This window comes from Lissotriton vulgaris, chromosome 1_1, assembly GCF_964263255.1.
Source record: "Lissotriton vulgaris chromosome 1_1, aLisVul1.2, whole genome shotgun sequence".
Taxonomy (NCBI): Eukaryota; Metazoa; Chordata; class Amphibia; order Caudata; family Salamandridae; genus Lissotriton; species Lissotriton vulgaris.
The window spans coordinates 2,081,020,637-2,081,046,760 of NC_141685.1; the positions used below are offsets into that span (position 1 = coordinate 2,081,020,637).

General features: G+C 41.1%; 1 protein-coding gene across 6 annotated transcripts in view; it reads right to left on the minus strand.

The window, feature by feature from the left end:
- The window catches only part of PTPRO (protein tyrosine phosphatase receptor type O), a 1,018,456-nt gene that overhangs the window by 92,813 nt on the left and 899,519 nt on the right, over positions 1–26,124 (minus strand). For all 6 annotated transcript variants that reach the window (XM_086920999.1, XM_086920983.1, XM_086921017.1 and 3 more), the window contains one exon: positions 23,834–23,910. In XM_086920999.1, coding sequence (XP_086777125.1) covers positions 23,834–23,910 — 77 coding nt within the window. The remainder of the gene's footprint in view (positions 1–23,833; positions 23,911–26,124) is intronic.

Here is a 26,124-nt window from a genome sequence, read left to right on the forward strand (position 1 = left end):
GAGAGCGCAATTTGAACGAAAAGTATACAGTAGCCATATTTAGACGTGTATGTTATAAACGTGGGAATGAAACGCACATCGTAATGTAAAGTTGGCGACTGTAGCATAAAGGCCAACGAATGTGATAACATAGTATAGGAAATGTAAATGTATTTACACATTAAGATGCATTAGGTTTAGAAGACCCGTATACATGAAGGGTAAATGTATAGAATTGTGTATAAATGCATATGAAATGTACAACGTGCACAGTAAAATTCGTGTACGTGTGTAACTTTAAATGTGTAACTTTACTGTGGGAGAAGCGGCGAGGAACTATAACGTGGAAAGGCGTAAACGTGGAGAAACGTGGATAAATGTATAAGAGAATTCACATAAAGATGTAACCAAGGAAAATGTATAGTTTATATTCTATGTAGTCGTGATAGATGTATTTCATATATTTGATGTAGAATGTTTAAGTATAACTAAGGCTTTGCTAAAATACGAATATATAAATGTATGCCAAAGGTTATACTGTGTAGAGGCTTTTGTAGGAATGCTAGAGGAGTTTAGGTCATTTGTGATTGTAACCTAACTGGTCAAGAGCTCGAAGGAGCATAGTCACTTGAAATGTAATTTAATGGTCTTGTGAAGGTCGTAAATAGCTTGATGTGGACATGAGAGCCGAGAAGTCTAGCACTTGTTAGATTTAAGGTGACAATGCCGGACGGAGCTTATTGCTCGAATGTGAGTAGAGACACTTTTAGGTGGACTATGTTTTGACAAGACCATTCACAGGACCTAGCAGGGTCAAGTTAAGAGACATAGAGTTAAGGCCTTGTCTAAGTTTCTATGTTACATGATCTGAAAGAATCGATAAATGTCGACGATGAAATGATGAAGATGACATCCAAAGGAGAAGGGTCAACTTAACGGACGACGTGAGGAGTGACCAATGGAAGAAGCAGGAAGTTGACATCATCGGGGAAAGTCCGTGGTGGGCGTCAAGGGGCGTTCCACCCACACTGTGATTGTGTATTTTAGGGACAGCACCCCGGGGAGGAGAGCGGAGTCATCAGCGTAGCAATTAGCATTAGGCTAAGGCGAGAGCAAAGGCAAGGGTAGATGCCTTGAGCAGATGCGCCAGGACATCAGAGCGCAAGGGAGCAGTAGGCCGAGGACCCTTAGAGAGCGGATGGGTAGGCAGATAGGGTACTGCTTCTGAAACTTAAGTTTTCCTTTAAGAGGCTAAAGAGAGTTTGAACTTCTTTGGGAGTCAAACTGCTGACACCTTTTTAGGGAAGAAACTTGTGAAGTAGGGACGTCACATAGTATAGAGTAGGGACAGTCTAACTTGATTATTGTTTTATCTTACTGCAGATGACGCAGAAGGAACCACTTTACACCGAAGCTTAAAGCAGCTGAGATTTTAATTGATTTTGTATTTTGTATTCTTTTGAGATTATATCCTGAGTGGATTGTACCATATTCAAATTAATCTTTATATAAACTTTTGAAACTTCATCCGTTGTAAGTGGTTCTTCAGAGTGGCGTCAGTTAATGGGGTTTGTCTAACCAATGCGGGGGTGGTCCTTTCCTCAATGACAGATAATAGCGGTCCAAAACAGATGAATGGGATTCTTTATTAAATTTATCATAATTATAAATTGATATCAAAATCCCGTTCCCCGCAGTTGGTAGCAGAGTAATGATGGTTATCTTCTTGAGGAAGACGACCTAGGCCAGGTTAGTTTACCCCAAGGTCCCTAGTCATCGTCGACCAGAAGAAGAATTGCAGCCGAAGACGGTGCTGACGGTGCGTCGAGAGAAAAGCAGCAGAATCGGTCGAGAGTGAGTATAAGGGTCATGCGTTGTAAGATTGCGGTGTTTTATGTTGTTTCTGTGTTGTAATGTCAAGCGGAGTTGAATGCCTGTAGTGTGATAGAGGGAAGGTTGTGAGCGCGCGCAACTGGATGAAATCTTATGTCCTGAGGACTTAAGTGGTTCGGGTGTATCGAACACCTAGAGTAATTTGTCTACCATTGAAAGGGGGTCATGAGGTACCATTGATTTCCCGACAGACCGATGATAGGGGGAGCGTATGCGTGAGTGAATGAGTAAGCGCATGCTGGTCGTACGTTTACTGTGTGTAAGTAACCTATCAGTTGAGGCAAGTGTCCGACCGTAAGAGGAAAGACGCTGTGCCAGATGAGGTAGAAATTACAGTAGACTGTGGCCGTACAGTCAGAGAAAAGTGATCGCTTGGACGGAAGTAGTCATTTTTCAGTGTATGAATGAAAACGCATGTGAAATCGTGAGACGAGTTGAGAAACAAGAGAAGCTGCTGAAGAAGAGACAAGTGACGTCAGTGTAGAACCGTGCTGGGTTAGGCTGATTAGCGAGAGTCGTACAGGGATTGGCGGTTGTTATCAAGACGCAAATAAGTAAAACATATCATACGTTAAAAAAAATGAAGTGTTTTAAGGGTTTAGGGAAGATCTTTAAAAAGAAAAGGAGGAATTTATATGCCGGAGAAGAAGCTCCACCAGAAGGCACACCAGCACATCATATGGCAATAAATGTAGGCTTACATTCCATATTGTGGATTTCCGAGTGGCATAGGCTAACTGAAGGGCAAAAAGAACTAGCGTTTCCAAGATTTGGAACATTTAAATTAGATGTGTTGAACCAACTGAAGGCGACGATGCTTTCAATGAGACCTCTACCGAGGCCAACACAATTTGAAGCTCTTGGTGTGTGGTTTAGAACAGCACACGAGAGGGGCGTAAAGAGACGCCAAGAAAGAGTGAGAAGAACAATAAAAGCAGTGCAGGATGCTAAATGGGACGAAGAAGCTAAGAAATGGAGGGTGCAGAAGGTAGAAGCGGACAAACTGTTCACCATGATAGAGGCCACAGGAGAAAGGAAACCTCTAGAACAGGAAGGTGAGGAAAGTGAGATGGAGGAGGATCTGATAGATAGGTTGTTAACAGATAAACCACCTCCATATAGCGGTGAACTTGCGAGTCCCATATTACCGCAAGTGGACGGAACTAGGTGGGGAGAGTATAAGTCGATCCCGGCATCAGAGTGGGACGCTACTAAGACCGTAGAAATACCCCAAGTTAGTCCTGAACAGAGAGTAGTGGGAAGATTTGTGGTCCAGAACGTGCCAGAGACGCAATGCGCCAGGTCGTATCAATTGCCGGATGCCTTGCAGGTTCCGGTTACCATAGGCCCTATTGTGTCAATCTACAACCCAGAAGGGGTCCAGCGGGAGGAACAGGCACGGTGGGATAATGAAAGAGCAGAAGAGGAGAATAGGAATGCTACAATGAATTCCCACAGGCAGATACGAGCACCAATAAGTCGGAGTACCCCATTAGATTCTGCAACAGGTCCCAGAGTAGAACAGGGAGATCGAAGAGGGCCAATGGATTTGAGGGGTCCTAAACCAAAAACCCATAAGGAATTAAGGGAATACCTGAGAGAATGGGACGCGGCCGAAGAGGCTCGGAATAAAGGGTTAGAAACGAGATCCGAGTGGAGAGAACAGGATAACAGGATTCTCTCTCATTGTGGAGCTGGCGAAAGCAGCCCCGAGTGGGAGGGAGGCAGCCAAGAGAGCAGAAGAGATATTTGTCCTACAAATAATGGCAATAGGCAAATGTGCGAAGACAGGAGTACAGGGTGTGTCGAAGTGCCTCGTGTCACCTTTAGTGAAGGGGAACATAGGACACAAGAGTACCGGAATACCTTTAGGTGCACACACCATGCCCCAGGTGAGAATGCGAGACATTGGAGTCACGGAAACATGGAGAGTCGCGAGGCGTCTCGACATGCATCCGGAGATAGTGGTCGGAGTCACGAAAACATAGGAAGTCGCGAAACGTCTCGCCATTCTTCCGGTGATCGCGAAAGAGATCACGGGAACATGGAGGGTCGTGACGGACCCTATCGTTTGTTAAGTGACACTAGACAACAAGCAAGTTATAATGGGTTAGAACAGAACGGTGGGTCCTATCTCACATCTGGAGAAACCGAGCTTAGAAATCGGAACGTAGGGTTGGGGGACGGAGCATTATTCCACCATACCCCACGTAGAGATGGAAAGGCTTGGGATCTCGAAGGGTGGGAACGAAGAGATGGAAAGAAGATTCCTCATAACTCACCTGTGCTCAGGCGTAGGGCGCATAGTGGAGGTGAGAGGGATATGAGAGAAGAACATAGAACTGAAATGCTGAAAGCTGAAATAAAAGCGAAACGGCTTGATGTGATGAGTTTGAAGGCAGATCTGGATGAATTGATCGATGGTACAGTCCAACTAGAAAGGTTAAACTCATATACACCAGAGGAGATACTGTTTCTATCCAAAGATATTACTCGGAGAGCGAGGTCAGTTCATGAGAACTTATCTAATTTAGCAAACAGGTACATGGTAGACCTGTCACGAACTAAGGCTTTACAGAGTAACCACAGGCTAACTTGCACAGATCAGGATTTGGATGACCGCAGAACGATCGCGTTGAAAGTACACATAAGGGAATTGATCGTAAGTATCAGAATATGGAGAGATCTAGATAGATGGGAGGAAAGATGGTCCAGAAAGGGCTCTGTTAGACGGAGTGTACTTGAGGGCTCCCAAGACACAGATTTGATGCGAATGGAAGCCTTCCCTTTGCGAGAGGTCGCGAATGGAAGCTACGTCCATGTGCCTTGGACTAGGGGGGATTTGGCGGCATTCACCAATTCCTTCCCAAAGCTTAGAGATAATCCTGTCGAATGGTATAAGCAGGTAGAAAGATTCGTGAAGATCTCAAAGGTACTGTGGGTTGATTTGAACACGCTGTTCGATATCGTAGTACCCGGAGACCTATGGACGGCGTGCAAGCTTAGTGTTGACTGGCCCACTTCTGAGCCATCAAGAAATACCCGGACGAATGGTCCATCTGATAGAGTCATGGAAAAGTACGAGAGAGTAATAACATGGCTAAAAGAGAAAGTACCGGTACAAGACATAGACTGGGTAAAGATAGATCGGACTACCCAGGAGCCGAAAGAGACAGTGCATGAGTTTTACGAGCGATTGCTGAAAGCATTCAAGCAATACAGCGGATTAGATGTGATGGATCCCAAGGACATAGGACAGTTTGTTTCAAAGTTTGTCCTCGGATTAAGACCAGAAATATGCCTAATGATCCAACAGCATCTGATCTGTTGGCAGAATAAACCTTTAGACGAGATTCTGAGGTATGCAAGGTATTGTAGTGATGAGATAGACTCGAAGGCAAAGAAGCTTAAAGAAAAGCTAATGTTAGTGCAAATGCAAGCTGCTGGAAAGGATAAACCGCGGCAGCAGGGAACAGGAACGCAGGCAAAGAAACAGAATAATCAGTGCAGAGACGAGGAAGAAAGACCGAGACCAAGAGTGGATATCGAGACGCTGAAAAAGAAGACGAGATGCCATCAGTGTAACGAGGTGGGACACTGGCGACGCGAGTGTCCTTACAATGTTGAGACAGGGGAATTAGAGCAGGAGGAGGAAGAGGTTCAGAACAACGTGGTTAAGGGAGCCACAGTCCCGAAGGGCAAGTTTGTCAAAGGGGGGACTCAGACTCCTCGAGCCCCGTTTCCTCAACCACCTCGCATCACAAACGGAGGGAAAACCTACAAACAGATGCCGTTGTTTGTAGGAGGAGAGGAATGTTACTACGTTGATCCTCTTACAAGGCAGCGGGTGAGTAGGGACGAAGACTGTACTCTAGGGGCCGCCTTGGAAGTAGATCAGAGAGGACCATACGTAGAGGCTGAAATAGCAGGATGTCCTACGACCTTTTTGGTGGATACAGGGGCCACTCGATCTACGTTAAGATCTGCAGTAGTCCCGGGTCTGCCAATGTCAGGAGAAACGGTACAGGTGGTAGGAGTTGCAAACAAAAGAATGACAAATCCCTTGACCGAACCAGTGTCAGTAAGAATAGGGAATTACAGTGACGAACATCAGTTCGTGATCTGCGATTCTAGTCCTGTGTGCTTACTAGGGAGAGATTTGCTGTGCAAACTGAATTGCACGATACATTGCACACCAGAAGGAGTAGAAGTGCAGACCAATGATGAGGACGCTGATTTTAAAGTCGTAAACTCAAGGGAGTGCGTGGAACTTTATCCTACCTTGACAGTGGAGGAGCTTCCACAAGACTTGAGGGAGAAAGTCTCAGCTGAGGTATGGGATTTTACCGGGGAAGAAATAGGATTGATCAAAGGAGTGGAACCGGTAAAAATCTTGGTAAGACCCCATGCTGAGTATCCAAGAACACCACAGTATAAGCTAACGCCAGAGACGATTGCAGGGATTAAGCCTGTGATCGAATCCATGATTAAGCAAGGGATACTGAAGGAGATCGTGGGAAGTCCATGTAACTCCCCGATCATGGGTTTGCAGAAACCTAGTGGAAAATACAGAATAGTGCAGGATCTTCGAAAGATTAATAATATTGTTGTCTCATGTTGTCCAGTGGTACCGAATCCATCAGTGATATTGTTTCAGATACCGTTCCAAGCTGAATGGTTCACAGTGATAGATTTGTGCCAGGCTTTCTTTTCGATACCGTTAGATGAGGAGAGCCAATATCTTTTCGCTTTCAAACTGGAAGATCGCGTCTTAACATGGTGTCGTATCCCTCAGGGGTATACAGAGAGCCCATCGATCTTTAACCAGTTATTGAAACGAAATCTCGAGAGTCTAGTACTGCCCAAGAATTCAGTTCTAGTCCAGTACATAGACGACCTCCTTGTTGCGTCAGAAACTGAGGAAGCTTGCAGAGAAGACACCATCACCTTGTTAAATCACTTGGCTGAGAACGGACACAAGGTGTCTCCAAGTAAATTGCAATATTGTCAGACTGAAGTGCAATACTTGGGCCACAGGATCGAGAAGGGAAAGCGGAAGGTGTCTCCAGACAGAATAGAGGCGATTATGAAAATGAATGCGCCTACAACACAAAGAGAAGTCAGGATGTTTCTAGGCATGGTTGGTTATTGTCGACAGTGGATAGCAAACTTTTCACTGAAGGCAAAACCGTTGTTGCAACTGACGCACAAAGGAGTAAGTGATCCGGTACCATGGGACAAAGATTGTTTGATGGCGTTTCTGCAGCTGAGGGAGGACTTATGTCGCGCCCCGGCTTTAGGAATGCCAGATTATAAGAAACCTTTTTTGCTTTACTGCTGCGAGAGAGAGGGATGCGCTTTAGCGGTATTAGCACAGGTCCATGGAGATGCGCGCAGGCCAGTGGCGTACTTTTCGGCTACATTAGATCCAGTAGCCGCAGCGTTGCCCGGATGTCTCAAATCCGTAGCTGCAACGGGTGTCAGCATTGAAAGGTCTGAAAGTGTAGTTATGGGTCATCCGTTAGAAGTGTATGTACCACATTCTGTAGAACTATTAATGACAAGGACTAAGACTCAGCATCTGACGAATAGCAGGCTCACACGCTACGAGCAGGTCATACTGGCTGCCGAGAATGTGACCCTAAAGAGATGCTCTGTCTTGAATCCTGCAACCTTGATGCCACTTCCGAATGAAGTGGAAGATGAAAACTGTACAGAACATGACTGCCTCGATGTGACTGAACTATGTACCAAACCGAGACCTGATATCGTAGATGAGCCATTGACAGACCCAGACGAAATTTTCTTCGTTGATGGTTCATGCGTAAGAAACGATGTCGGTCAGCTGAGAGCAGCTTATGCAGTTTGCACGATCACCAGAACCATAGAAGCCGCTTGCCTGGAAGGAGTACGCTCTGCACAGGTAGCTGAAATTGTGGCTTTGACTCGGGCTTGCTTAGCAGGCGAAAGACTTCGAGTCACCATATACACCGATAGTCAGTATGGATTTGGCGTAGTTCATGATTACGGGCAGTTGTGGTCTCAAAGAGGTTACATGACCTCCTCGGGTTCTCCTATTAGGAATGGAGAATTCGTGAAACTACTGTTAGAGGCTTTACAAAAACCTTTGGCCATAGCTGTGGTCAAATGTGCAGCTCATACAAAGAATACGGATTTTGTATCACTAGGAAATAAATATGCCGATGAGGTAGCGCGTTATTGCGCAGAGCAGGGATATTCTCACACTGATGTAAAGGTGGGGGGAATCCAGGAAATGACTGAATTGACCATGTTGTTAGATACCGTAGATACGTGGGACGAATTGAGAGCAGTACAGGAAAACGCACCAGATGAGGAGAAAAAGGGCTGGGAAACAGCTGGGTGCGAGAAAGGTGAAATGAATTTCTGGGTGTCTGCCGACGGAAGGGCAGTACTACCAAATGAACTCATTAGTCCCATGGCAAGAAAATTGCATGGATCAGCACATATAGGTAGAGATGCTATGATGAGAGTATTCAGACAAACGTGGTTTAACCCAAAATTTAGAGTTGCGGCAGAAGCAGTGTGTCAGCGATGTACAATCTGTCAGCAACTAAATGTGGGTAAGAGAACACCAGTTACCTTGAGTCACATAGGAAGGTCTGGGGGGCCTTTCAATAGGATGCAGATTGACTTCATAGAAATGCCTCCATACAACAGACTCAGATACGTGCTAGTGATTGTCTGTATATTTTCTAGATGGGTTGAGGCTTACCCTACACGTAGGTGCGATACACTTACAGTAGCAAAACTATTACTTAGAGAGTTGATACCGAGGTTTGGGGTGCCATCCTCTTTGGAATCGGACAGAGGAACTCATTTCAATAGTGAAGTGGTGAAGATGTTGTGTTCAGCTTTAAATATTGATCAGAAGTTACACTGCAGCTATCGACCGGAAGCTTCAGGGATCGTAGAGCAAATTAACAGTACTATCAAGTCCAGATTGGCTAAAGTTTGTTCGTCGACATCCCTGAGTTGGCCAGACGCACTTCCAGTAGTTCTCATGAGCATACGTAGCACACCTGATAGAAGAACAGGCCTCTCTCCACATGAAGTGCTAATGGGGAGAGCTATGAGGTTGCCATCGGTTCCGACTGCAGCGCTAGTGAACATCACAGACGATTTGATCCTGGACTACTGCAAGGGACTATCTGATGCCGTAAATTCTGTGTCCCTCCAGGTCCAGGCTGCAGAGGTTCCATCAATACAAGACTTGTGCCATGACCTGAGTCCAGGAGACTGGGTCCTGGTGAAGAAACACGTCAGGAAGAACTGCTTAGACGTGCGTTGGCGAGGACCGTTTCAAGTCATACTTGTAACGAATACTGCAGTGAAGTGTGGAGGGCTACCAAACTGGATACATGCCTCACACACCCGAAGAGTGCCAACACCTCCAGAAGACACAGCTCCTCTCTCGGATGAGAATCCAGCGGAAAGTGGAGAAGCCATAGAGGGGGAAAGCCAAGCTGTGGAGGTGATCGAAGAAACTGAGACTGTGTTGGAGCAGGGCGACGAAGGTCCGGAGACGAGCGAGACCGAAGTCGTCTCAGGAGAAGACAGTAACTGGGAAACTGAATCGGAAACTGAACAAGCTGAGAGTGATCAAGAGACAGGTCCTGGAACGAGGAGCGGAAAGACAAGGAGTGACGAAGTCAGTTGGCCGGAGAGAAGGAAAAGGCCCAGTTCGGAAGGAAAGAAAGAAAGAACACTTGTCCCGATCGCTGAAGAATCGGATCAGGAGGAAGAAACGACAGACTCAGGAGTTGAGAGTCCACGAAGATCGAGGAGGGTACGTGTGCCCTGCAGAAGGTACGCCACCCCAGAGTGGACTTATCTAGCAGATGTATTGGGGACAGAAATCTGGGAGAGTGAAGAGTGTGAAAGTAACCACTCTCGATCCAGTCGTGACAGTGGAGATATGGATGTTGGCGCCTGGGCTTGAAACTGAGGGGTTACTGACTTTCACACTTCCCAGACCACCGCGTTTGAGTAAAATTCAAGATCTAGTGCTAAAAAGACTACAATTTCCAACAGTTGGTCGGCAAATGTCAGAAGAAGAAGAAAAAGTTATTCGCTTTGAACTATTAATTATCGTTGTGAAAGCTGCAGGTCCGACAATAATTGTTGATGCATAAAAGACTTTTGTACATATGTTATAAAGAAGAAGATAACCTAGCGCCGAGCGGAAAGAAGAATAAAATTAGGGATTACATTTAGAGGACGGAGAAGGGCTAGGGTTGTCTGCTGCTAAGAAAAGAAGAAGACATTGTTGTAAAGGATACCTGTTGATAAAAAGCACTTTAAAAGACTGTGAAAACGAATAAGCAACCAAAGACTGGAGAAGAGAACTTTCGCTAGAGAACGAGGTACGCTGTTTTGATAACATGGAGAACGGCAACCCAAACAGAAAAGCTAGATGTATAGTAGGTACACTTATAGCAATAGTGATATTTCTCATAATCATAGTAGTAACGATATCTTACATGACAGGACATGAAAGCGATAAAAGAATAATAAATGTAAAAATTGTAACGACCTTGAAACCTGCTCTTGTGGGAAAGAAGGAGGAGAGCACCGTTACACGTGAAAAGGCGTTACTTGCAGATGAAGCTCGTAGGTTACACATAGACGAGTCACAGGGAAACTTTAGGTCAAATGCATATGCCAAATTACTATACGAATATATCGATGCAATGGAGGCCAAAGATTGCTACGTTTGTATGCAATTGCCGGCTTCTGTAGACGAAGGCATTAGGTATCACCATCTCCCATTGACTTATGGGATCACATGTAGTTTACTGCTTAGTATTTTCTATGGTAGAGAAGGGTTTGAGTACTACTTTTCAAATTATGATTCGGTACTGCCAGAAGTTCCGAATTATAAGCAAATGAATAAGTGGGACTATTACAAAAAGGAAGATAGACTAGCTAAATTCTTTCTTCCTTGGGACACATTGGATACATCATATGCACGTAGAAATAATCTGACTTGCAAAGTATCAGAAGTAGAGAAAAGGTTTATAGCACAAGTAGATGATCGATGCAGACGGCAGAAGATTCTAAAAATGTCAGGACAATGGAAAATAGATTGGACAGAAGAAGAGAAGGCACACAAAAAGAAAGGTAGTAATGGTCCAATAGCATTGGATAGAGCGCAAAAAGGAAAGTTATGTTTAACTCGAAGCAAAACGTATTATGAGAGTGAATTTGTAGGTGAAGTTAGTTGTGAGCACTCTTTTAGACTGGAGTACTACACAAAGGATTTTATGAAAGGGATGCAAGCTATTCCGAATGTGTATTTTGTATGTGGGAGAAATGCCTATGTAAAACTTCCAGATAATTGGTATGGTTCGTGTTACTTGGCAATTATCTTCCCCAAAATATATCATGCAAAGGATTTAGCGATAATAGAAGGAAAGGCTTCGAGGAGAACGAAAAGGGAAGTAGGAGATGCAGAAGTAGTAGGAGATGTATTTGGAGCGATGTTTCCATTGTTAGGTTTGATTCTTAACGATGTTAAGATTAGAAGGTTAGCGACTGTCGTGGATAGATTGTCTGCCAGTACTGCAAGATCTTTAATGTTAGTAGAAGGGGAAATGCAGTCGATTAGAGCAATGGTTTTACAAAACAGACTTGCTTTAGATGTAATATTAGCAAAAGAAGGCGGAGTTTGTAAAGCTTTGAAAGTTCAGGAATGTTGTACTTATATTCCTGATAATTCAAAACCACTTGAAAAGGTCATACAGAACATTACACAGATTCATCAGGAAATTGAAGATTTATCAAAGGTAAATGTTTGGGAAAAAGTAGGAAATGGAGTGGGAAAGGTTGGAAGTTGGTTTGCTAATCTAGGCAAAGGTATAGTTTGGCACATATTAAAGCCTGTATTAATAGTAGTGATTTGTATAATTACATTATTAGGATTAGTAAAATTGTATAAGTGGTATAGGTCGAACAAGTTACAAAGATCGATGAGAGACCAAGAAAGGAGACTAGCTGTTCTACAAGATCAACAGTATAAAAGTCTGAGAACACTTGAGTCGATAAAAAGAGGAACAGATGTAACTAGTTCCATATAATGGACGTGTTCAAATTGCTTTTAGTGATGACTCCTAAAAGTCATCAAAGGGGGGAACTGAGAGAGCGCAATTTGAACGAAAAGTATACAGTAGCCATATTTAGACGTGTATGTTATAAACGTGGGAATGAAACGCACATCGTAATGTAAAGTTGGCGACTGTAGCATAAAGGCCAACGAATGTGATAACATAGTATAGGAAATGTAAATGTATTTACACATTAAGATGCATTAGGTTTAGAAGACCCGTATACATGAAGGGTAAATGTATAGAATTGTGTATAAATGCATATGAAATGTACAACGTGCACAGTAAAATTCGTGTACGTGTGTAACTTTAAATGTGTAACTTTACTGTGGGAGAAGCGGCGAGGAACTATAACGTGGAAAGGCGTAAACGTGGAGAAACGTGGATAAATGTATAAGAGAATTCACATAAAGATGTAACCAAGGAAAATGTATAGTTTATATTCTATGTAGTCGTGATAGATGTATTTCATATATTTGATGTAGAATGTTTAAGTATAACTAAGGCTTTGCTAAAATACGAATATATAAATGTATGCCAAAGGTTATACTGTGTAGAGGCTTTTGTAGGAATGCTAGAGGAGTTTAGGTCATTTGTGATTGTAACCTAACTGGTCAAGAGCTCGAAGGAGCATAGTCACTTGAAATGTAATTTAATGGTCTTGTGAAGGTCGTAAATAGCTTGATGTGGACATGAGAGCCGAGAAGTCTAGCACTTGTTAGATTTAAGGTGACAATGCCGGACGGAGCTTATTGCTCGAATGTGAGTAGAGACACTTTTAGGTGGACTATGTTTTGACAAGACCATTCACAGGACCTAGCAGGGTCAAGTTAAGAGACATAGAGTTAAGGCCTTGTCTAAGTTTCTATGTTACATGATCTGAAAGAATCGATAAATGTCGACGATGAAATGATGAAGATGACATCCAAAGGAGAAGGGTCAACTTAACGGACGACGTGAGGAGTGACCAATGGAAGAAGCAGGAAGTTGACATCATCGGGGAAAGTCCGTGGTGGGCGTCAAGGGGCGTTCCACCCACACTGTGATTGTGTATTTTAGGGACAGCACCCCGGGGAGGAGAGCGGAGTCATCAGCGTAGCAATTAGCATTAGGCTAAGGCGAGAGCAAAGGCAAGGGTAGATGCCTTGAGCAGATGCGCCAGGACATCAGAGCGCAAGGGAGCAGTAGGCCGAGGACCCTTAGAGAGCGGATGGGTAGGCAGATAGGGTACTGCTTCTGAAACTTAAGTTTTCCTTTAAGAGGCTAAAGAGAGTTTGAACTTCTTTGGGAGTCAAACTGCTGACACCTTTTTAGGGAAGAAACTTGTGAAGTAGGGACGTCACATAGTATAGAGTAGGGACAGTCTAACTTGATTATTGTTTTATCTTACTGCAGATGACGCAGAAGGAACCACTTTACACCGAAGCTTAAAGCAGCTGAGATTTTAATTGATTTTGTATTTTGTATTCTTTTGAGATTATATCCTGAGTGGATTGTACCATATTCAAATTAATCTTTATATAAACTTTTGAAACTTCATCCGTTGTAAGTGGTTCTTCAGAGTGGCGTCAGTTAATGGGGTTTGTCTAACCAATGCGGGGGTGGTCCTTTCCTCAATGACAGATAATAGCGGTCCAAAACAGATGAATGGGATTCTTTATTAAATTTATCATAATTATAAATTGATATCAAAATCCCGTTCCCCGCACTATATAGTTTGCGGATTATCAAAGCAGAAGGCAGTTCTGTCTTCCAGAGACAGTTTCAATAGGTTAACTTGTATGTCCACTGCTAATGTTTCTTATATTCATAAAACGACTACTTTCTTTTACTTCTACATCTGTTACTTCACCCTCACCTCTCCACTCTGCTTGTTTATTTTTGTTAAATATCCCTGAACCCCTTCTTCTTCTCTTGATGCTCCATCACTCTCGGCTTGCCATACCTTTTCCTCTACCCTGGCCTATACCCCTTTATTTTTTTTTATTTTTTTATTAGTTCAGTTCACATCCACATAAAACAAACAGATTTATATGACAATTACACAGTCATAATCAAATATATATAACAAACAGACCAAAAGGCATTATATATAAACAACAGTATTATCATTTTTTAACATAAAAAAATAATGAAAAAGACAATCGTTTTTTTTTCGTGGGTCCAAATGATCAATCATTGCCTGCCAAATTTTATACCCTTTTTGCATTTTGCTAACTGAACCAATCCGATAAAGATTATATTCTAAATAAAAGACATTATAGAACTTTGCGCGCCACATTTCATATATAGGAGCTTCTGGCTTCAGCCACATTGACGATATACATAGGCGCGCCACCGCCATTGCCATAAATATCAGATATCTATTATTTTGATATCCTAAAAATAAATTATTATCATTAGATAAACCAAAAATAATCATCTCTCTTGAAATTATAACATCACACTTAGTAATATGAGCTAGGAATTTTTCTATAGAAATAAAAAAGGGTTTTAACACTGAACAGTCTGAAAATATATGTACAATATCTGCTTGATCAGATTGGCATCTATAGCATTTCCCGTTATTAGCGCTACCCCATTTCATCATTTTAAATGGCGTATGATAAAGATTGAATAAAGTTTTATAGTGTTGTGAATATAAATTGGCAGACAGGATAGTTTTATCCGCTATAGAAATGGATTCTTGAAAGGGCACAACCAGTGTGCCCATTCTATTACACCATTTGGACTCCTGCAATCCCAGATCGTCCTGATACCAATTCACCAAGTGATTATATATAGTTCCAATACGGAAAGGTTTTTTAAGAATGTCAATGAAGTTATTGTGACAAAGCGGTAACACGTTTGGGTGTTTAAAAATAAAATCACGTATTTGTAGATACTTAAAGAAATCATGTTGAGAAAGATTATAGCTGTTTTTTAACTCCTGAAACGAGACAATTGTACCATCTTTGACCATATTGCCTAAAGTTAATATACCCTTTTGCCCCCATATACCCATAGTATGGTCCCAGAATATTGAAGGAAGCAGGGCTATAGAGTTACAGGGGGTATAAAAATTAATAGGTCCAAAGGAGATAAGCTTCCGTGTGAACTGCCATCCTTTAAATGCAGCCATCACTAATTTGAATCTAGTTCTTTTATAGTAACTGGGTTCTAAAAAACGAAGTAACATTTGCTGAGATTGTGGGCCTAATGAAAGAGAAAAGATATCAGGGCATTCAAATATAGGTGGGGTTCCACCGATCGCAAAATGTTTGATATTCTGCATAAGACACGCTATATAATATAATGCGAAGTTTGGAACTCCCCAACCCCCGCCTAGTATTGGTAGTGTCATAAATTTAGATGCCCTCCGTGCCGATTTCCAACCCCATAGAAATCTATCAGTTACATATTGTAGTTTCTTCAATTTTAGTACAGGTATCTCCAATGGCACAGATCGCAAATAATATAAAACTTTAGGCAAAATGGACATTTTTAAAACATTACGTCTCCCAACTAGTGACAAATGTAAGCACTCAATTTTTTCTCAAGTTGATTTCTTATTGATTGTAGAATATCTGACCAATTCGCGATGACTAGCTCTTGAAGCGACAATCTAATTTTGATACCAAGATATTTAGCCTCTGTAGTAACCCTATTATCGTTGAGGCAGAGTCCTTGTGAACATATGGCCTGGGTTTTTTGAATGTTGGGTTTATACCCCGATACTTTACCAAATTCACTAGTCAGATTTTCAATCTCATGTAGTGCAGTTTCCGGATCAGAAGTTATAATCGCTACATCATCAGCGTAAGCTAACACACGTATATTGCCCCCAGTTAATGCCATAGATTGTATATGTGGAGAGATCATCAGCATTTTTAAAAGTGGTTCTAAATACATGGCAAATAATAGTGGTGAGCATGGGCATCCCTGGCGTGTGCCCCGAGTGATATTAACTACTAATGATTCTTGACCTGACAGACATATCCTAGCCTTAGGGTGTCTATATATTACTTGTAAAGCATATATAAATCGAGGTCCAAACCCCATTTTACCCATAATCGCCCATAGAAATACCCATGCTACGCGATCAAACGCTTTTTTGGCGTCTAAAAACACCAAGCCAGCATTTGCATGTTGTACAGTTGCATAATCTAAAGTTGCAATGACACGATGTATATGATTAATCGTACCGCGCCCAGGAAGAAAGCCATGTTGTTGATTAGAAACAAGTGCCGGAACAACTTGTACCAACCTATTCGCAAGGATTTTAGAGTACAATTTTGCGTCTGTATTGATAAGGGATATAGGTCGATATGACCCAGGAAGATGCAGCGGTTTATCTTTTTTTTTTAAATACGATTATGCTAGCATTATCCCATGATGGAGGAGGATTTCCCTTTTGAGCATCTAAAAACGTTGCCAGCATGTCATCTTTAATGATGGGGAACAATATACGGTACATCTCTAATGGAAGTTTGTCAGGGCCCGTGGCCTTCCCTAACGCGAGTTCATTAATAGCATTTTCAAGCTCTTGCATTGTGATTGGTAAGTCTAAATCTTCTTTACTCGCGGGGTCTAATTGTATTAGGTCACATCTATCTATATATTGATCAATTAAATTAGTAGAAATTTTATCTTGGGGATATAATTCTGTATAGTAGTCATGAAATACCTGAAGAATGCCTTCTGATGACTCTACTAGATTACCGTAATTCTCTATTATTTATTAACTTTTTTAAGCCTGCTGCATCATTATTCGGCGTCATAACTGTTCCGGAGCAGCAGGCCCCTAGAAATCGCTTTGTCATATTTAAAAAATCCCATTTTATGAGGGCTATCATGGAAGTAAATAAGAAACAATTTATCAGAGGCGAGTGCCCACCAGTTGACTTTGGTCGCACTCCACTTTAAAACACGTGTGTTTTTTATCCAACTATCATCAATGAATTCCACATATTCAAGAGTTCATCAATATTTCTTTACGATAATTACATAATTGGCTAGTGTAGTTATTTTGCATATACACATTAAGTACTTTCAATTTATAAATCCTTGATTGACAATCGGTTCAGTTAAGTGGCCTTAACCCCATGTCCTGCCCAAAGCATTTCAGGTCGTTGACCCTTCATCAGGGACAATCCGGAAAAAGATCTGTAGACAAAACAGGCTCTGGTCAGCTTTAATGCAGTGCTCAATGTATCTGATGATGGGAGATTGGAGTGAATGTTTAACATCCACAGGCTATCATGGAAGCACGTGTGCATCCACAGCTGTCATTTTATAATACTTTATTAGACATTTTATTAAACATTTTATAATAAAAGAAATGCATTCAAATTTTGCCACAGTGAATGCCACCACATCCATTGTGGCCATCTTTGAATGGGTTTGTAATGTTCTAATAAATCTTGTTCCAAGTTTACCATGACAGATGCCTGCAGCAGTGGCTGCCCAACCCAAACATGCATTGGCAAAGCCAATAGGTTTCACTGCATAAATTTATTTGCATGTTGGTTCTTGAAGTCTTCCTCTTATACTGCCAAGCAGAAAAACAACTACAGGCAAATCAGAATTAGTTGAAATACTTAGTGATGCATTAATGGTTTCTAAAAGCAAGTCAGACTAATGAGCTCCCAACCCAATAGTTAGGAAGTAAAAAACATTTTTGAATGCCTGGGCCCGGTATACCCTGCAATGCTACACTAGTCATCGGTACACTCCCCCGAAATACACACACTTGACATGGGACGTCTTGAGATCTCTGTTGCTTCCCTCTTTTGATTCCAAATCTCGACCCTGCAATCATGGCTAACTACCGCCCGATCACTCTCCTGCCATAGCTGGGCAAACTGTTAGAGAAGCATATCAATTTCTCTTTGGTTAACCATCTGGAGTCCCACAATCTTCTCCAAGATTCCCAAGCAGGCTTCGCCCGCAGCTCGGAACGGAAGTTGCCCTTCTGGCAGTGACAGAATCAGCCCGGAGAGATATGGATCAAGGAGGCACCACAGCAATTATTTTGCTAGATTTGAGTTCCACCTTCGACACAGTGGACCACAACATCCTGTTAGCACGCATTAGGCGGCTCGGAGTAACAGGGCCAGCTCTCTTCCTAGAAGACAGGGTCTTTTAGGTCTCAGAGGGTACCACTCAATATAAGCCATGGCCCCTCAACTGCGGGGTCCCACAGGGTTCCTCTTTAAGTCCGACCCTATTTAATGTTTATATGGAACCCTTGGCAGATATTGTGCGCCCGTTTAACATTGAAATTGTCACCTACGCAGACGACACCCAACTGGTGGTCGGCTTAAATCATCCCGAGGGTTCGTCGAGCAATTTGGGCTCCTGCTTAGAAGCAGTGGCCAGCTGGATGGCACTTTCCCATTTGAAATTGAATGGGGAGAAAACGGAACTGATGTTCCTGGGGAAGTCCTCCTCCCCCGAACTGGCCTTCTTGTATGGGCACCATGCCGGAACCAAAAAATCAGATTAAAAGCCTTGGAGTATGGCTTGATAACACCTTAGGGTTTAACCACCACGCCACCAAACTCTCGGCAACATGTTTCGGGCTGATGAGGATGATGAGGAAAATCTTGCCGCTCCTCCAATTCCATGCTCGGAGGATATTGGTGCAGGCTATCATCCTGTCCCCCCTTGACTACGGGAATTCCTTGTATTTAGGCGCTCCGGCTGGTACAATAAAAAAACTGCAGGTTACTCAGAACTCTGCAGCTCGCCTATTGCTCGGACTCACTCGTAGACATTCAAGGTCAGCCGCCCTGAAAACACTCCATTGGCTTCCAATGCAGGCTCGGATTAAATTCAAGGCGATGTGTATAGCCCATAAAGCCATGTGGCGCACTGGTCCAGCATTAGTTTGCCCCCTAGTCTCCCCTTACCATCCGCCAAGAGCCTTACGATCTGTACATGCCGGGCAACAATCCGTAAAATCAAACGAGCAAGGTGGAGAGGACGCTCGTTCTCGTGGAATGCCGTCTCACGCTGGAACTCCCTACCCCTCTCCCTCCGCAATGAACCAGATCTACTCAAGTTTCGCAAACGGCTGAAGACCCTTCTTTTTCATTAACGCATACTTTCTGACAGTCGCCTCTCCTCACCCGTCCTAAGCGCTACGAGGCCTTAAGGCAGAAGTGCGCTCTATAAAACACCATCACATTACATTAAATTCCCACTTCACAATCTGCTTTAATTTCCTTAGTTCATGCTTCCTCCAATTCTATTATCCTATCCTAACACCCTTTGCCTGATTCACCTATCTTCCAAACATTTCATTAATTCCATCCTTTTTTCACTTCATTTGTCTCATCCCATTTCCTTCTCTGCTGAGGTTGTATTATTGTGCAGTGGTGTTTACTCATCATTTAATACAGTAGATTAGTCTGTTTAGAATGCTGCAATAAACGAATTCCCCAGAATTTATATTTGAGGTGTCACTGACCCAAACTTGCATCGTTCGGTGATAGACAATGCTTAGTTAATAATGAATCAAGCATTTCCTTTCCCAAAGGATCAATCAAATCATGTTTATCTTTCTTTTCTTCTTTCCATGATATTTTTTTAAACACCCACACCCTTCCTCAAGTTCAAAATCAAATTGAAAGAACAAGGGATTACATTTCGGCATCTCTGATAAACTCTTGTATATCACAGGAGAATGTTTTCTCTTTTTAACGCTTTTCAAAACGTGTCACCAATCAGTCCTTTCTTTTTTCCTTTTTTGGTGCTCTCATCACCACATGTTTCGAGTCGCCACAAGATTCATTGATAGTGTCTTCAACCACTTAATACAAACTACAAACTTGCTCCAAATGTTTCTTTTTCTTTGAACCTTACCATTGTAGTTGCTACTACCAATTCTCATAACTCAAAACTTGAATGACTAGTTTGCCGCCCAAACAGTAGACTTAACTCATCTAATGTTTTCACTAGAGTGAAATTAAAATCTGCCAATATATTCTCTACAGCAGTGGTTCTTGACCTCTGTGGACTCCCACTTAATCATTATCGAGTCCAGCGACTGATACTCAATCATTTTTGGTTTCCTAGGACCACCAATGGGTCATTACTAGAAGCCGGGGAGCCCAGATTAAGCAATTTCAATTATTTGAACCTCAAACCAGTACACACAATTACAGAGACAAGCATTCATCAAACAAATATACAAATGATGACATATTTTATTTAATTCACAAAAAAGTTTAAAAATCGAAATTTTATTTTAATGAGGAAGTTTTGGCTTTTCTAAATTCAGCTGACACCATCCAGTGTCTATGCTATATTCTGTTTGATGCATTTGCACACCAACTACATTTTTAGCCACCATTTGCAAATTCTTTCACATTTACTTAGTTTTTAAATGTTCATGTTTACATTTTGCTTCATTATTTACATGCACTTTATTAATCTGTTAAAATATGCAATTTACTTAGCAGTCGTGGATCCCCTAAATAGGTGTCATAGACCCACGGACCACAGGTTAAGAACCACTTCTCTACAGCTTTGTTCACTGAAACGTCAATCATGTTCTCTAATCCATGCAAAATATTGCCTTTTTGATCAACCTTCATAGCAATTCCTCACTGATAATCTTAGCTACCCTGCCTTGCCATAAACTTATAAGACATATTTTTCTGGCAAATTAGGCAGTATCCCTTGAGGTCTTTCTAACATGGTAAACCGAGGTGAACTTCAAATGCAGTTTAATAGAAAAAGGTGAGAGAAGATGCGTCTTGACAGCAGTGGAGAAGGCAGAAAAAGAACAGAACATACCAAAGGGTGAAATGTAATAGTGCAGTTGAGGGAAATGGGTAAAGGTGAAGGGAATAACCTGTGCAAATATACAAAGGAAAAAGTTCATATTAAACACTTTGCAAAGGACTGGCCACTAAAGTGGGGAAAATTAAACTGATGGGTTCAGGAGACTCCTGTGGGTGCCATGAAATGTGTGACACTAGAAGTGTTGTAGACCCTTGCTCGTGGTGGCATCCAAGCTATACACCTCTATGGGTGCTGAATATTATTATGTCTATGTATGTGCTTCCCAGTTTTCTAAGAGAGTAATGTTTTACTTTGACTTAAATGATCTAATCGTTAAAAACAATTCACATTTTTGGTTCAGCACAGGGCGAGTGGTTCTCCCAACAAACTAAACTTTACCTGCTTGTGAAAGCAGCATTGATATTTTAGGTGTTATTAGCAGACACGCAAGCATGCTACATGCTTATTTTCTATATTTTTATATTTAAATGTAGGGACGCCTTGCTACCCTGGCAGCAGCAATGCAGACATAACTCAATAATACCTCTCTAGGGGCCACTGTAGTAAGATACTGCTTGCAAAATGTGGTCTCAAATTGTTACCAGTATCTAATTTTGCGAGCTTACCAATGGATTGAATATCATGTTTTGTTTTAACATTTTTATCTCTTATTTCTCCTTTTTTTGAATTTCCCTTTCTGTGAGTGATGCTCATGCTAATTAATTCAGCAAAAATTAATGCATGTGATAATATCAAATATGAATGCTTTTTATCATAATGTTCTGTACCTGCACCTATGATACTCAAGGTTACCTGAATATATTCATTGTAATTAAATATTGCTTTTGATTATTTACATGTTTCATCATTATTGTGAAATGTTAGAGTTTCTTGAAGGTTTATATTAAGTGTTACATTTGTTGTCTTTCCAAGAGAACACTGTCTGAAAGATTGAATATAACTTGAAGGGCATTACACCACTCTTTGTGGAATTTTTATCTTAAACGTCTTTAACAAAGCCTGGACAAACCTATGAAAACCAGACATATAGATGTCAGAGGGAACTTCACACCAGTTGATGGAAGAACACAGGGACCAATCGGACACCACCTTGATTGCAGCTGCAAATCGCTCTCCCTTTACTAGTTGCTTCGCCGATAGTGTTAAAAGACTGCGCCTTTTCACAGACACATACAAATATTTTGGTGAGATGACAATAAAACATATTGCTCTGGAATAACATCATATGAGTATGCAAACCATCTTTGACACTCAGAATAAGCTTGTATCCTATCATGCTGTAACTATGCTAGAACTAGTACATTGCTTACAAGTAGTGAATGAGGGTATTAACACTATAGTTTCCATAGCAAAACATGTGATGTATTTTTTTATTGTTTACATTACTCATAAACGTCCTCCCTACCTTACTGTTTGTATTGATTACAGTAACAATTCATGTTGTCTGCACTGGATTAGATTTGTAGTCTTACATAAAGGCTTTAAAACTTGTATCCTGTATTCTAGTGATCCTTGAGTGGACTGATAATCTATGAAAGAGGATTTGGTGTGTTACTAACTGTCCCTCTCTCATATATCATAGGACTGTGTATTGTCTGAATCACATCTTATGCAAACATTGTTGAAGGGGTTGTGTATGGGTTCCACTTTGATTGGTTTTCTGAGTCTGGTTGACAGACTGACTGTGTCCTTAGTGATAGGGTGTCAGAAATCCAAACCTGAGGCTCTAAACATTTCTAGAGAACATTACACCTATGTACTAGAAGGTCAATTTGCAAAATAAGGAATCATAGGGGTCACAGACTGACCTGCCTGATAAATATTAATTAGGCAGGTCACAATTTCTGACCCCCTACGAATTGGTACAATCACAGGGACTGTGGCTGGCAAGGGACAACAGTTCATCATCCCAGTAATTGCGTTTAAATATGTAGAACTTTTTTTTATAGAAGTCCAATTTTCACAACAGAAACTGAACTGCTCTAACAAAAATTGAAAACTTTCTGAGAGAGGTGGCAGGGGAAACAGACTTTTTAACATGTTGTACTTTTACCACACATTTTTTACCACTCATGGTTTTAGAACGCATATGGTTTTAAAACGTATGCCTGTACCACGCATTTAAGGTAAGTTCAGGGGATTGGGTGGGTCTCCCCACACAAATACATATAAATATATATATAAACAATGCGTGGTACATACAGAATGCGTATCTATAAAATGCGGGGTGAAGAATGCGTGGTAAAGGCATGCAGCGCATTTCCCTGTGTTCTGTCATACAACTGTGTGCAGTAGCTTTCTGGAAAACTGCTTACAACCTCTGAAAATTGCCACAATGATTTCTAAAGCGAATTAGTAACTGTTGAATTACTTGCAACCAGAATTAACGAAACACCCAAAATGTGCCCCTTCTAAATAGTGAAACAATAACCAGTAAAACTTTACCAACCAAATAGATTTTGTAAATAAGAAAAAAAATGTTGTGGTTGCAAACGTTATCATTTTGCTAATTGCATGGTTTGCAACCGCAAAATTCTTTAGTGCATCTGGTTCTAACTCCACGCTAACTAAACTGAAAAGTTGTAGTAGCTAAGTTGTTGACGTTTTCTATGAAATAAACTGCTGAATATAACAACGCGTGTAATTTACTGTCCCTTGGAACCGCATGATCATGGTAGCAAGCTATTTCACTTTGTAGCTGCTCATGCCTTCCCTCCCTATCTATTTTGTTTGATACCAGATAAATCAAGCCAACTTATTGTGCCTATCTTCCTTTAACATCCAAAATACGAGATCTGACAAATGCCAGAATAAATCAGTGTATCAATAACTAACTACTAATATTTGTATTTAGCCCTGTTATGTCTACCTGTTGAGTAGGACAGTAAGGGTGCATAGTTCTGCCCCTGTACCTATGGATGAAGTTATACTTGAGGGATATAAGAATACATTTTCAACATACTCTCTTTGGATATATACTTTAACATACTTCATACAGCGTGGTTCTAATTGTTTTCACTTACCGGCATATAATTTGCATTGATATAGTCGGCCCCTTCTTCCTCATTCATTGAAACTAGCTTCACACGGCTGAAGTCATCTGAAGGAGGAACAAAGACTAGATCAGTTTAAGCAAAGGCAGAATCAGCTGCAGCTTGAGAAAGTTGCATCACGTTTCATATAACTAAAATACAATTGAGGTAATGCTTCTTCATATAGTACCCCCAGATTAATTTTTATAACAGATAATTAACCTGGATTTTAAAATATACCTTCTTTTAGGTAAAAGCACATATGACATCTCAACACCCATTCTCGATTGTGTGAAGAATGCTTAGTACCTGTTTTAGCTAGCAGTAACTGCCTAATATTAAAGAATAGCAAACATCTTTTTTCCTGTCTTTTTCTATAACATTTTCCCTGCATAATCATTTAATATGTTGACACTCAGCTTGACACTGCCTAATATTTGGCCCATTTAGTAGCTGGCATCATATAAGTCTAACTTTCTGGCATGTGCACCCTTAGGTAATCCTTTAGTGATATACTCATAGCCACCAAATTGATAGTTGATAAGCCAATGACTATCACTATCACCATTCATAGATCCATATTGTGTACCCATTGCACCTGCACTACAACATCGATTTCATTGTGTCTGCTTTTCCAATGCAGATACTGTGGAATGAATGTGGGAGTGCTGGTACAATAGGTATATAAGAAGGTTGAGAATAATCAGCCTAATAGCTACCAAGTTTGTGGCCATACACATATCACTAAAGGATTATCTAAAAGTGCACATGACAAAAAGTTCAATTTATATGATACTATGTTGGCGGGTATGTGCATATATTAATAAATATAAAGGATACAATACAAATAAAGGATTGTTGCACTGTGAAACAAGTTGTACGTGACAGAAGTTTCATATAAGTGACGCTTGTTTGAATTTGAGGATGTATTACTAAAAGAGCATAATTACTTGACCTCATAGAAGTGCACCTTAGTGATTTGGCCTGTGACAAGAATATGATGGTTAAATGTCTGCAGGACTAGGATGAGATACTACTCAGAATTTGTACCTGGCTTCTCCTGGTTGTTACCATAGCTGGAACGAATTCCTACATGTAACAGGGGATCTTATCATTTTAATGCTTTTCGGGTGTTGACGCTTAATGTTAAGACCATAGTGGGCTACACAGTGCAACATTAGAGAATAGTCTCCACAGTGCAGAGTGTACAGCAAATCTAGGAACTGTCAAGCTCGCTGAAATGATCTTAGGGTTCTGGCTAAAATGGTACATGATCGGAATGAATCCTCTATTTCGTTCCGCATTAGATACTATAACTATGGATTACCAAATCCTTGGAGAAAGTATATACATTTGAGAATATTCCTTTCACTTTAGACTCATAGGTATGAGTTATACTGTTTATTACGGAGTGCTTCTCATTTAACTCTGACTATTATGGTGTCTTGAATTTATTGCTTTCATTTAGGTAAAAATGGCAATATATATATGGTACTTGAAATCCTTGAAATGTATGACTTGTGAATTATTATCCTTCACCAACATATAATACCTATAGTGAAGAGAAGAACAAATTATATGTTCGCTAGATGAGAGTGATACTCTGAGGCATAGACTGGGCCAATATAAGGGAATTGTCTTTTATTTGAGGGGTTTTCATTAGATATGATAACAGAGAACGTTTTCAAATAAACACCCATCTTATGCTCTTTACATTTGAGTTATTACTATGTATGTATCTTTGTAAATAAGGGATTTCTACTCTAATACGTTTAAGTTGAAAAATGAAGTGTAACAACGTTGTGTCTTTAGTGGGTTTAATTTTTGCTCAGTATTGGTGTTTTTCTCACTTTTTGCACTGTACTGGGAACAATGAAATGGTTGAATGTTAAGAAACCGGTATTAGTGGTTTCAATGTATTACATGTAAAAAATAATGTATATGCTCGTTATTCACACTCCTGAGTAAGTTCCGACTTGGAACAAAATGCAATGCCAGCTTGAGTAATGGCTATCTGACTAAGGACTATTTGAATGTATATCTTTTATTGCTGGAACATAATACAAAAATATTTGGAGTGCCTAATTTGGACAGATTTCCTTTGTATTGATATTGTGGGGCAGATTTACTAGTTTTGTCACGGAGTGCAGTGCAGCAGCTGCAAATGCTGGGCTGCGTGAGAAGGAAAGAGCAGGGGAGCGCTTTATTTACAGAAATATGGCCCTCTCCTCCCCTCTCAATAGCTCTGGTGCAAAAATATGCTGCTGTGTGCCACTGACGCA